At 41.6% G+C, this 13,917-nt stretch overlaps 1 protein-coding gene across 1 annotated transcript in view; it reads left to right on the top strand.

The window, feature by feature from the left end:
• Positions 1–13,917, top strand: part of TRPC5 (transient receptor potential cation channel subfamily C member 5) — a 210,457-nt gene that overhangs the window by 123,913 nt on the left and 72,627 nt on the right. Inside the window, exons 3-5 of the mRNA XM_007955942.1 lie at positions 2,027–2,363; positions 3,506–3,645; positions 9,283–9,605. Coding sequence (XP_007954133.1) covers positions 2,027–2,363; positions 3,506–3,645; positions 9,283–9,605 — 800 coding nt within the window. The remainder of the gene's footprint in view (positions 1–2,026; positions 2,364–3,505; positions 3,646–9,282; positions 9,606–13,917) is intronic.

Here is a 13,917-nt window from a genome sequence, read left to right as displayed (position 1 = left end):
AAGGAAGGTTGGGCAATCTACTTCTGTAGTGATACTGCCTTGGAAACCCAAGGAGGGGTCGCTATGAGTCGAGTCTGACTCAACAGCACATAATAACAACAACAACAACAACTGCTGACTCCCAGACAAGTGCTTTTTCCATTGCATCCAAATGCCTTGCATTACCCTTGGACTTTTCTGTATTTTTTCCTTGGACTTTTTCATCCTAGCCTTTGGCATAGGGTATCATGTTAAGAAGAGTAGAAAGGGACTCTGGGTTTCTGGTTTTTATGTGTATGACTCTGTGGAAGGGAGATGTGAGGAGATACTAGTGATCATGAACACCCTCTGAGGAAAGAACACAGGATGGAAACACTTGAGAGCCTGTTTTGGGTAGTGTCACAATAGTAAACTGCTTTAAACCAAAAGAACCAAACCTACTGCCATCAAGTCGATTCTGACTCATAGTGACCCCCTTTGGGTTTCCGAGGTGGTAAATCTTTACGGGAGTAGATTGCCCTGTCTTCCTTCTGCAGAGTGGCTGGTGGGTTTGAACCACCAATCTTCTGGTTAGCTGTCAAATGCCTTAGGCACTGCACCACCAGAGCTCCTTAATATATAATGGCTGAAACGTGATAGAACTTTGTTTCTTAGTCATGTAATAGTCCAAGATAGGTCAGCAGGGACAGCTCTCCTCCATGTGGTCATCAAGAAACACAGGATAACAAAACCCCTTGGTCACCCTTGGTTACCACATTCCAGTCATCCAGATGGGGAAGAGCACATGAAGGAACACTCATGACTTATGTAGGCCAGGCCTGGAAATGCCATACATCATTCCTCTTTCCTTCTGTTACTGAGAACTAACTCACAGGACCACACCTCATTGCAAGGGAGACTGAGCAATGCAGTCCAACTGTAGGCTCAAGGAGGAGAAAAATAGTTTTGATGGGAAACTAGTGATCTTTGCCAATATACTAGCAGGAAAGGTAGGTTAATACCCTGGATGTTGGGTGAATGATAGAAGGAGTTTATTTCATTACCTTTGCATGAATAAGATATGCAGTGCAGCTCTGTTTAACCTGTTCCATACATAATCAGGGGAAATGTGTGTAAGCAGATTTTTAAATCATGGTAGATAGTTGAGCTCCCTACTGAGTCACTTACCAGGAAGTAGCAGCTGGAGGGTGACTTGCAATGCTGATGATTCCTTAATTATTAATCACTGACACTTTGTAGATTGCATTTATGTAAAATCCCAGCTGGGTTAGTATACAATATTGTAATGTTGGGCATCAAATACTTTTTCCTCCTCTGCATGTCTAGACTAGAGAGGGTATTAAATAGATGGCAAAGTAGCAACCTGATTCATTGCTAGCCAACCCAGAGGCGCTCAGACCCAAAGGAGAAAAAAGACAAAATCAAAAGTGGAACTTATTTCCCTTTCCAACCATAGCCACAGGCATAGGATAATTCCCTGCCAGTTTGTGTTTGCCCAGACACAATGCACATTTATTGATGACCTTATGTAGACTAGGGGAGTGAGAAAGGTCAATTAATTTGAAATGAAATAGCCCCATGATTCCCTAGTAAGAGACATATAAATTCCCAGAAGAACTTTGGAAGATAGCTGCCCAGCTTTACTTTCCAGAGATTCTGATTTAGTAAGTCAGTGGTGTGACCTAGGAACCAGAATTCTTTAATGTTCCCCAGATGCTTCTGACACAGAGCCAGGTTTTGAGAACTACTGCTCTAACATCATAGGAGGGGGGAAAGGAGGCACACAAAAGTACAGATGGAACAGAGGATTATAGATATGTATGTGTGTTTGTGAAATAAAAATCAACACTAAGGAAAACTAGTCATATAGCTTGGCATGTAGAGTTGTCCCGAGGTACACTCATTCATGGGAACCTAGAAAACAGGCCTCTTTGGGGATTGGTTATGCAGTCCCTTGCACAGGCTGGCTGTAAACTAGGCAGTGTATTATGATTGTAGACTTCCCCTTGGACATATATATGCCTGACTTGTTCCCTTTTTTCCCCAGTTTGTTGCTCAGCCTAATTGCCAACAGTTACTTGCCACCCTGTGGTACGATGGCTTCCCTGGATGGCGGCGGAAACACTGGGTAGTCAAGCTTCTGACCTGCATAACCATTGGGTTCCTGTTTCCCATGCTGTCCATTGCCTATTTGATCTCACCCAAGAGCAACCTTGGACTGTTCATCAAGAAACCCTTTATCAAGTTTATCTGCCACACAGCATCTTATCTGACCTTCCTCTTCATGCTTCTTCTGGCTTCTCAGCATATTGTCAGGACAGATCTCCATGTACAAGGGCCACCTCCAACTGTCGTGGAATGGATGATATTGCCTTGGGTTTTAGGTGAGTCAAAGAGTCTTGCAGCTATGGCCAAACTTCATGCTTATTCTGTCTGAAGAAACGGGATAGGCAGTTGGACTAGCCCTGAACTAGGCACCATCTGTGCTGTAGAGTTGTCCTTTGTTGAGAATCTTGGAAATGTTTTCCCTTCTGCCCCAGGCCCTGGTCACCTGGTATTGCATCGTCCATAGTGAGATTGGCAGTGCATTCAGGGCGTAACTTGCTCCTGCTAACCTACCATCTTCAATGACGGGGTAGCTGTCTGTCAACTGGGTTAAATGGAAAGCCAAATGTCAGCCAGGATGGGTTTCAGGTGAGCTAGGCAGGGCCAGTGCTGATTAGCTTATTCAAAACCCTTTCCATAACCAGGAGCACTTGGATCTGCTGCTTTCTCATTGTTACTGTACACAATCCCAGTCAGGGGCAGATTACTCAATAAGCAAGGGAAGCACAGACTTGCTTGTGCTTACTTACTAATATGTAGTGAACAATTTCACCTGTGTTTCACCACATCTTGGAAACTGTTCACCTCGGATTAGTAAGAAAGCACAAGTAAGCTCATGTTTTCCTTGCTTACTGGGTGCTGAGTCATCAGGAAGATTTCCATGAAACCTCCACACAATGAGAGGAGAAAAAAGAAAAGAGGATCCTAAATTATTTTGGGCCCCACTGTGTAGCTTTGGCCCCAGCATCCAGTAATTTGATCTATGGTCAGTTTGTTAACCTCAAAACTTACTGAGAAGTTTTCCCTTTAACAAATTGTAGAACCTAAGGAACTATGGGATAATAGTGATCTAATTAATTTGTTGGTGAAATTACTCCCACTACAAAATGGGAAGTGGGGGTTGAACCAGGCACCCAAAATTGCAACAGCATTCCAGTAATTAAAGTAACAATGCTAGTAGTGAGTAATACTCAGAAACAACATATGGTCATCTTCTGGTAAAGGCTATCAGGTTTGGCAAGTTCAAGACTGGGAGGTGGATTAGGAAAGAAAACAAGTTAAGTGATTACTGTCTCTAGGGGCTTCACTCCATTGACCCCAATTCATTCATTGACTTCATCTTTCCTCACTTGTGGAGATCCTGCTGTGATGGCCAGAATTCACCTTGCATACAAATAAACTTTTTGCCTCCATTCCTCAGGTTTCATTTGGGGGGAAATTAAGGAAATGTGGGATGGTGGATTTACTGAATACATTCATGACTGGTGGAACCTGATGGATTTTGCAATGAACTCACTCTACTTGGCAACTATTTCCTTGAAGATTGTGGCCTATGTCAAGGTAAATTGGAATGTCTGTCATCTTTCTAAAGCAATGATTTCGGTTATATTAAGCTTTAGCCCTGGGAGCATAAAAGGTTTAGGGAAAAAGTGCTGATAACAGTCCCAGTCTATGTGTATAAGCAGAGTTTCCTTCATTGGTTTGTAACCAGTGTCCACATAATCAAAGAAAGTGGAGAATGGAGCAATTACCAGCAAATCATTTAGCTTCAAAATTTCTCTAGGCAAAAGGGCTGTCAGCCACTGTTTTGGTTACCTAGTGCAGCTCTGACAGGAATATATACCACAAATGGGATGGCTTTAACAAATAGGAGTTTATTCTTACAATTTTTGGAGGCTAGAAGTCTGAGTTCCAAGTGCCAGGCTCTAGGGGTTGGGTGAAAGCCCCTCAACTTTGGGCTTCAGCTCTGCCTCCTGCTCATGGCCCAATGAAGCTAGAAGCTTTTCTTCACTCAGATAGCTGCTGGCTGCTGAGACTGACACGCCCAAGGTTGACAAGTAAAAAGGCACAGTCCTGATGTTGCCAAACAACACAGCAGGCCATTAATTTAAGTCCATTGAAAGTACCAAGGTCAGCAGAGCACGGCAGACTGCTGAACAACGACTCGGCTACATGCAGGGTTCAAGGTGCCATAAGCTAGAGACCATTCCCAAGGCTTCTCCTTATATACAGGAAGCAGACCACATCCCAAAGGCAGCTACTCAGCTGCTTGTCGTAGATCCCACCATGGAGTTGATAGCCAGTCTCATCATGGGGAATGACTACCACCAGCTCCCCAGCCACTCAATCAGGCCCAGCCAGGTTGATACACAACCTTAAGTGCCACAGCCACTCACCCATCCAATCAGTGTTTAAATCCTCTCTACAGTGCACATGCAATTAAAAAGTGAGACTTTATATTTTTCTGATATCATTCTCCCTGTGACACATTCATTAGTAACCCTTCCCTGTAGGGTCATACAAAATGGCTCTTCTTTCTCCATAACGGTGCTTCTGATATGAAGTCGTTTCTGCCTAACCTGCTGAGTTGTCTCAAAGCTAAACTTTCCCAGTTTCTTCAACTGTTCTTGATATGACAGGTAGCAGAACCCTAGAAACTTCATAGTAGGAGACACAGACCTTGAATCAATTCCGCCTCCCTCATCGCTTCCATCACCAGGATGATCATCCAAGCAGTGATGAATCCAACTTTTTTTACTATCATCCAACCTATAGCTTTTCTACCAATTCGATTTATACACACACACCACCCTGGTGCTTTTCCTACACAATGTGCAGCCTGAATTATCCTGAAAATAGCTTCATGCCTGGGACCACACTTGGGGTAATCACAAACTCAGAGTTCAGGTTTGGTGATTATTAGATAATGAGTTGGCAGGTTGGCAGCTCTCCTTCTACCCCGAGTTGAGCTTCTCCAGCATGAGGAAAGGCTGACAGTTCAGTCTCTGGGCTTGTCTAATCAGTCATGCTTTTTGGCACTAAATCCTACATTAAGGAGCTTCAAAATGGGAATATGGCTGCCCCCCAAATCTCCAACAACTTAGTTTATTTTTATATCCCTAATATGCATGTTGCATACATTTTAAGACTTTGGGAGTTATGTAAAGCATGAATATTGAGTGCAGTCATGAAACACTTTTGAAAGGAGCTGAAGAGTATGCCTTATACATGTGGTGATCGTTTAACACATACTTACAACTTCCTTACAAGAAAAAGCTGGTGAGGAAAATGTCTGACTCTAGTTAATGTACCTGGGTGAAATCCATGTCATCCTGGCACTCCGCTAAGTAACACTGCCTAAAAAGGCATTTCTTCCTTTGGAAGTAGTATTTATACACTAGAGGGCCCATAAATTATCAACCTAGAAATTGGTGGTGTTTGTTTCAACAGGGAAGTTTAGAAGAAAAGATGAAAAGGATTAACTCTTGGGGATGTGAAAAATGTCTCTGTAGATATATAGTCTTAAGCAATCACATAACCCATCCAACTTCACTGGCAAGACTTTCAAAGAGTTTGTCATTTCCCCACCACAGAGCACAAGAATAAATCAACTCAACTAAGTTGGGTATACAAGATACCAAAAACCAAACTCCCTGCTGTCGAGTTGGTCCCAACTCATAACGACCCTCCTTGGGTTTCCGAGGCGGTATCTCTAAGGAAGTAGATTGCCCAATCTTCCTTCCAAGGAGTTGCTGGTGGGTTTAAACCACCAGCCTTCTGGTTGGCAGTCAAATGTCATAGGCACTACACCACCAGAGCCGCTTCAAGTGGGAAACACTTAAGTCAAAGGAGATCTTGCCAAGAAGTTGGAGGCCATCTCAAGGAAGGAGAATTTAAAGACCAAGAAATGTCATATGCAAAATTGGATTGGCATGAGAACTTATAATTGGGCACATCAGACTGAGAGGACTTTGCCCAAGCAGGCTGAGCTCCTTTATGTGAATTAAAGTCACAAGAGCTGCTCCAATGCTTGAAACATTTTAGATCACCATTGTACTGGGGCAGCAGAGAAGTACCATGGGATAACTGAGCCTTAAAGAAAATTCTTTTAGTAAAGTGAAAAACTAGTCAACAAATATACTCCACTTCACATGTTCCACAACATCAGGAACCAAAAAATACACACCAAAGTACTCAGAAGGAACAAACACAAGATTGACCCCAAAAAGCCCCATAGATGATCCTAGGAATTGAGGAATAATTGCCTTCTAGGATAGCACTGCCTAGATCTACCTTACCTCACTCTCAGACTAATCCCACTGAGTTGGTATTCTTCAGTCAACATTTGGATCAAAACACAATCCCCAAAAATCCTTATTATTACTATTGAGCCCCCACATTACGCTATCCCTCTTCATATTTTTCTTTTGGATTGAAAGTATAGTTCACACTCCCTTTAAAAAGCCCAGAGGCCTATTTTCCAGCTGTATTCCATCTCAAAGAATATAAGAATAGAAGAAAAAAAACCACTTACCTCACAATTTCACTGCCCTAAGAGTCAGGAAACCAGAATTTAATCCTTACTCTGATACTCACAAGCTGAGTTATCATAAGCAGTCCCTCTCTCTCTCTCTGAGCCTCAGATTCTGTCTCTGAGAAATAAGAAGATTGGACTAGATAAGAGGTTTTCAAACTTTTCATTTCTTCCATGGAACCACTTCTTCAAGAGAAAACTTACACAGCACTCCAATATATAAAAGAGCTCAATGACAGAACTTGGTTTGAGGAATAAGTCTTCTGGGCCTCCTCTTTGGCTTCCACAATGGCCACTAGATCCCTCCACTGAACCCTCAGGCTCCAAGGAACACAGTTTGAAAACTACTATGTTAGATCAGGGGTCAGTAATCAACCCCTACAAACCCAATGCAACCTGCTGTCATGCCCATTCATTTGCCTGTCGTCTATGGCTGCTTTAGCACTACGAGGGAAGTTGAGTAGCTGTTGTAGGCATCCTACAGCCCAGTAAGCCTAAAATATGTACAATCTGGCCTTTGACAAAAAGTTTGCTAGGCTCTATGCAAGATGAAGAATCCCTAGGTAGTCCAAATAGTTAACTGCTTGGCTGCTAACTGAAAGGTTGGTGGTTCAAGTCTACCTTCAAGGCACCTCTGAAGAAAGGCCCAGTGCTCTACCTCCAGAAATTCAGCCACGGAAACCCCTTTGGAGCTCAGTTCTACCCTGTAACACATGGAATTGAAGACAACTGGTTTGGTTTTTAATATGCAAGATGAGTTCCAACTTTATTCCCAGCTGTCATGGCTGTATGACATCTTTCACACTTCTGAGTGTCTTGCAAATCCAGGCTCACTATCCCATAGGTCACACACTTTCCTGTGGTTACACTTCTAGCTGTGAGAAGAAACAACCCTAAGTTATGAACTATACATGTTCTAGTTGATACTTTCTCATTTTAAAGCATAGGTCTGTTTTGCTATCAGGTGATAGCAAACATATATCTCCAAACATTTAAAGGTCTATCAAACATCTGTGCTGTGATATCAGATATAAGTAACATTTAATAGAAATAGTACATGACCGTCTAGTGACTTGGATTTCAATTCTGGCTCTACCACCAACTTAACCTTAAGCATGTCACTCTCCCCCCTGGATTTCAGTCCCTCCATTTGTAAAATAGACATAAAAATGCCTACCCCACACAGGGATGTTTTCTTTGGAAGGAAAAATGTAGCAATACAAAGTTTGGCCAAGAAGGCATAAAATTAATTGGCTACCAAAAAGTCTAGCTGAAAAAGAAGCACAAATGTGACAAAGTTTCTCCAAACTCCTCTGACAGTGAAGGATATTGGATCCACACAGATGATTTGAACACCACCAGTTTCCTCTCTTGTTGGGATTGAAGCACAATTTTAGAAAAGCTACCAATATAATTTGGCCCTGAATGCAACATTTTCTCAGGAAAGTTGTTTACATTTAGTACTGTGAAATTGTGATATTTAGGCAAGAGCTGAAGGCAATATGCTTTGGATTGAATTCTATACAATCTGCTTCTTTCCCGGAGAAGGTAAGAAGGAATTCCTTGTATTTCTGTAACATTTACCCCTCCTTATGGAGCATACGTGCTCTGGTAGCATAGTGCCTAAGGCATTTGACTGCTAAGCAGAAGGCTGGCAGTTCAAACCCACCAGCCAGTCCTCAGAAGGAAGGTTGGGCAATCTACTTCCGTAGATACCACCTTGGAAACCCAAGGGGTCGCTGTGAGTCAGGTCCGACAGCACATAACAACAACAACATGGAACATACAGGCTTTCAAATATGACTATAGCATCCCATTTTACAGTGAAATTGAGAGACATAAGCAGTTTTAAAGACAAAGCCTGATTTTGAGCCCAGGTCCCACAATGAAGTTATCTTTCTACGAAGCTGCCTCTTAATGTTCCAGAAGCAGAAGCCCAGGATGCAGCTGAAGAATGAGCAAAGAAGGGACAACTATCCCCATGACCACTGACACTCCTCTTCCTTCAACTCCCTGGTTCTTCATTTGTCCTAGAAGGACATTATAAATTGTAGGGCTGTCTATGGAACAAAAACAAAATACATCCATAAACCACTATGTGATGCAGTACTAAATTCACTACTTGGAGGTTGACACACCATTTGCAATAGTATAGAGTGCATTACAGACCTTGCTAAAAATTGGGCAGAAACTCTGTCAGCCCCAAACTGTAGTCAGGACCAACGCTGCAATGAGAAGGCTGAATCAGTTAATATAACTAGTCTATGGCGTTCAGAACAAAACGGGGGACTGCAGAAGTCAATTTGATTTGTCGGCACTGTATTGGGCATACTATTGGCTCTATTTCAGTGATACTCCCCAAAATTTGGGAAATTCACAGCTAGAAAATACCTGTTGATAAAGCCATGTGAGAGCTCAGGAATTCATTCTTATATATGTATATGCTGGGTATGTATTTGGATGGGACTAGGAAGGAGAGAGCTATCTATTAGTTTCATTTATTGATTGTATAGAAAACAAAAAGGACTAACTGTGCCATATGTGGGGTCTGTTGTATATGTGAATGTTTGAAGCATACTTTGATGATTTTATTAGGATTTGAAAGGGGAAAAGTTTTATAAATGCTCATTGTACCTCTCTTGTGTACCTCTTATTTCTTTCAGTATAATGGTTCTCGTCCAAGGGAGGAATGGGAAATGTGGCACCCAACCCTGATTGCAGAAGCACTCTTTGCAATATCCAACATTTTAAGTTCATTGCGTCTCATATCCCTGTTCACAGCCAACTCCCACTTAGGGCCTCTGCAGATCTCTTTGGGGCGCATGCTGCTGGATATCCTCAAATTCCTCTTTATCTACTGCCTAGTACTGCTGGCCTTTGCCAACGGATTGAACCAACTTTACTTTTATTATGAGACCAGAGCTATCGATGAGCCTAACAACTGCAAGGGGATCCGATGTGAGAAACAGAACAATGCCTTCTCCACGTAAGACTTCCTCCTCTCCTGTTTTGCCTTTTTCTGCCTTCTCCTTCCTGGCCCTGTGTTCACTCTACAGTTTTGTCCCTGCCTCTTGACAGTACAGGCACAGCTCTCTTATGGATCAACCTACATGTGTTTGAAGTAAAGGAATGTCCTTGTCTCACTACAGGGGACTAGCATGACAAGTCAGCTTAGGGGTGTGAGGAAGAGACACAGGCACACACATGGGCACCTAGGGACTCCTTGAGAGAGTTATTTCTGAGCTATGTTGGTAGTATCCTCCATATTTCCAAAGGAATTAACAGGCAGGGGATAGATAATTCATCACTCAAAAGAGGCACCTACCAAGGATGTGAAACAGCAAAGAACAAGTGACTACCAAAGCTAACTTAATATTCTGAGTCAAGTCCAAAAAAAAAGGAAAAATGCAAAAGTACTTTAATATACCCACACACACACAGGAGTAAAATAGACAGGGGATTAAAATATGTTTGCCTTCTGGGATTAAACATTCAGATGGGAATGCTAAAAGCCAAGGAACACCAAGCACTGATTAGAAATGTCTCCCATTCCCATGTGGGACACAGGAGACAGCTCATGACTCTAGACACATGAAACACCTATTCCTTGTAAAGTCAATTCCTATCTCTTTAGGAATTTTCAGGCTTCCAGAATGGCTTTTATTTATTTATTTATTTGTTTATTTGTTTATTTATTTTGACAAATCAATTTTAGAGGAAATAGCCAAGAAAAATAGAACAGGTGCATGTCAGGAAATTTGGTAGGTTGTAGAAACTTTCCAGGGCCTACTCTGGTTCAGTGTCCTACACCTCACCCATCTCCACTCCCATTTCCAAAGAATGCAAGTCATAGCTGGTATTCACAGTAATGACCCCAAGGTCATGCAAGATTCTTCGTCATTCAAGATACAATATTCTTTTCTTAACTGTATAAACTAAGGCAGTGAGTAGACCCAGACATTCTAGAAATGTGTTCAATAACAAAGGGCAGGAAAGGCCAAGGTTTCTGCTTGTTGCAGAGTTACCCTGATAGGGAGGGAAAAACAATGTAATTTAGCCTACTCCTACCATTTGCCTCTAGGAGCACTTCCTGAAATGAGCTCCAAATAGCCCTAGTTCAATGGGATGTAAATAGAAGTACAAATGGTATCTATAATCAAATGAGTTGTGGAAATACTGGGACAATGTTAAAAAGGTTTCTTTACTGCAGGACTTCTCAGAGCCTTTCCTATGTATTATCTACAAAGTAGGGATGGAGTATATAATGCTTCCCAAATATAGTCACCACACACACACACACACACACACACACACGCCCTTACCCTTTTGTTTTTCAAACCATCTCTCCAAGAAGATATTCCAATGAGTAGAGTTTGAAAAATGCTGGCTCATTGCATTGCCCATCTTTATAGCACCTGCCTCCTCTACTAGACCACATTTCTCCACCTCTCTTCCCAGAATTCAGGGCAAAATCTTGGGTGGGGAAACCAGACTTATGTGAGATAGAGGCCAAAATGGGCTGAAAACCAGGAATGCACACCACCAACTTATGACCATGCTAGGGTTTAGTCAGTCCCTCTTGACTAGGGGCTGCCTCTTCTCTTTCATTACTCTAGAGGCAGAACTCACATCAGCCTGTTTTCAATATAAAGAGCCATTTCATAGTGGCTTGAGCACCAGGAGACTGCATTTGTTCCCATCAAAGTGTTACACAGAATTGAACACCTGAATGTGAGCTGCCTTTCAGGAGGCCACGTCTCTGCCAATTAGCCTTTCACATGAAATGTCCTGAGAAAGTTTATGCATACCCCCTTGAAGGTCTGTTGCCAAATGACATTTTACTCCCATCACTTGTCCAGCAGGGACAATTGACAAGAATGGGGACCTGTCATACAGGAAATTATACCTTGGGGCATCAGGTATGAAGAAGCATACTAATGCTGTGGCCAAATCAGCAATAATGTTACCTCAACTTTACCTCTACCTGCTCACATTTTATTCCTCCATAGAGGCCTGATTCAGATTTATGTTTTATTTTGAAACCTATCAACTAAGGCATTCATTTCAGTTGTGGTTGAGTAGACTCCAATTCATGGCAACACCATGTGTGTCAGAGTAGAACTGTGCTCCATAGGGTTTTCAATCATTGGTTTTTCAGAAGTAGAGGTATCTCTCAGCAGAGGCAAACATTTCAGTTAGCAGCTATATAACTGTTATAATATATACTACACAACCAAGGCATCAGAAAGACTCAGTTTTTAAAGAAGAGGAAAGTGAGCTTGCTTATATACCTGGTGTAAAGTATGACAACACAACTTGTCTGTCACATAGTTTAGTGTACTGTGGTGACTTGCGTGTTACTGTGATGCTGGGATCTATGCTACTGCTATTTCAAATGCTAGTAGGATCATCCATGGTGGACAGGTTTCAACAAAGCGCCCAGGTTAAGATAGGCTAGGAAGAAGGACATGGCCAGGTCCACATCTGAAAGAATTGGCCAGTGAAAGCCTTATGAATAACAGAAGAACATTGTCTGATACAGTGTTGAAAGATGAGCCACTCAGGTCAGAAGGCAGCCAAAATACGACAGAAGAAGAGTTACCTCCTCAAATTAGCATCAACCTTGATGATGTAGATTGAGTAAAGCTTTCAGTATATTCATTAACTGGTGTGACTCAGAATGAGAAGAAATAGCTGCAAACATCCATTAATAATTAGAACGTGGAATGTATGAATCTATGAAAAGTGGAAGTCGTCAAAAATGAAATGGAACGCTTGTAGATGTCCTAGCTACTAGTGTGCTAAAATGGACTAGTATTGGCCATATTAAATCAGACAGTCATATGGTCTGCTGTGCTAGGAATGACAAATTGAAGAGGAATGTCATTCATTTTCAAAAGGAAAACTTCAAGATCTATCCTGAAGTACAAAGCTGTCAGTGATAGGATAATATTCATACACCAGTTAATAGGATCATTCAACTTTATGCATCAATCACTAATGCTAAAAATGAAGAAATTGAAGATTTGTATAAACTTCTTCAGTCTGAAATTGACCAAACATACAATCAAGATGCATTGATAATTACTGGTGATTGGAATGTGAAATTTGGAAACAAAGAATAAAGATCAGTAGTTGGAAAATATGGCCTTTGTGATAAAAAAAGAAAGTGCCCAACATTGCATGACACAATTCTGCAAGACCAATGACTTATTTATTAAATATATTTTTTTCAACAACCATAAATGACAACTGTACATGGCATTTAACTGCTAACCAGAAGGCTGGGGGTTCAAACCCACCAGCCACTCTTTGGAAGGAAGGTTGGGCAATCTACTTCTGTAGTGATACTGCCTCAGAAACCCAAGAAAGTGTCACTATGAGTCGAATCCAACTCCATGGCAATGGTTGCGTTGTTGGTTTTATACACAGGGACCACAGGAGATGAAATACGTAGGAATCAAATCAACTACATCTGTGGGAAGAGACAATGGAGAAACTCAGTATCATCAGTTAGAACATGACCTAGGGTCTGTTCCAACTGTGGAACCGACCATCAATGCTCATATGCAAGTTCAAGTTGAAGCTGAAGAAATTAAAACAAATCTACAAAAGCTGAAGTATGACCTTGAGTAATCTCACCTGAATTTAGAGGCCATCTGAAGAATAGATTTGACGCATTGAACGCCAATTACTGAAGACCAGACAAGTTGTGGAATGACATCAAAAACATCATACATAAAGAAAGCAAAAGGTCATTTAAAAGACAGGAAAGAAATAAAATACCAAAATGGATGTCAGAAAAGACTGAAACTTGCTCTTGAATGTAGAGTAGCTAAAGCAAGTGGAAGAAATGATGAAGTAAAACAGCTGAACAGAAGATTTCAAAGGACAGCTAGGGAAGACAAAATGAAGTATTAGGATAAAACCTACAAAGACCTGGAGTTAGAAAATCAAAAGGGAAGAACACTTGGCATTTCTGAAGCAGAACGAACTGAAGAAAATGTTCAAGTCTCAAGTTGCAATATTGAAGGATTCTATGGGCAAGATATTAAATGACACAGGAAGTATCCAAAGAAGATGGAAGGGATACACAGAGTCACTGTACCAAAAAAAATTGGTCGATGTTCAACTATTTCAGGAGGTAGCCTATGATCAAGAACTGATGGAATTGAAGGAAGAAGTCCAAGCTGTTGACAAAGGGAAGGTTGTGGTCACTGCTTGGTCACAGCCAGCTACTCAGAGCAACTGAGTAGTTGAACCTGCAGGCTTGGGACCATAGTCACAGGGGACATCAA

This window comes from Orycteropus afer, unplaced genomic scaffold, assembly GCF_000298275.1.
Source record: "Orycteropus afer afer isolate SDZICR_OR568_19922 unplaced genomic scaffold, OryAfe1.0 scaffold00549, whole genome shotgun sequence".
Classification (NCBI taxonomy): Eukaryota; Metazoa; Chordata; class Mammalia; order Tubulidentata; family Orycteropodidae; genus Orycteropus; species Orycteropus afer.
The sequence above is the reverse complement of the archived record's forward strand: the minus strand, read 5'-3'. Positions and strand labels throughout refer to the sequence as shown.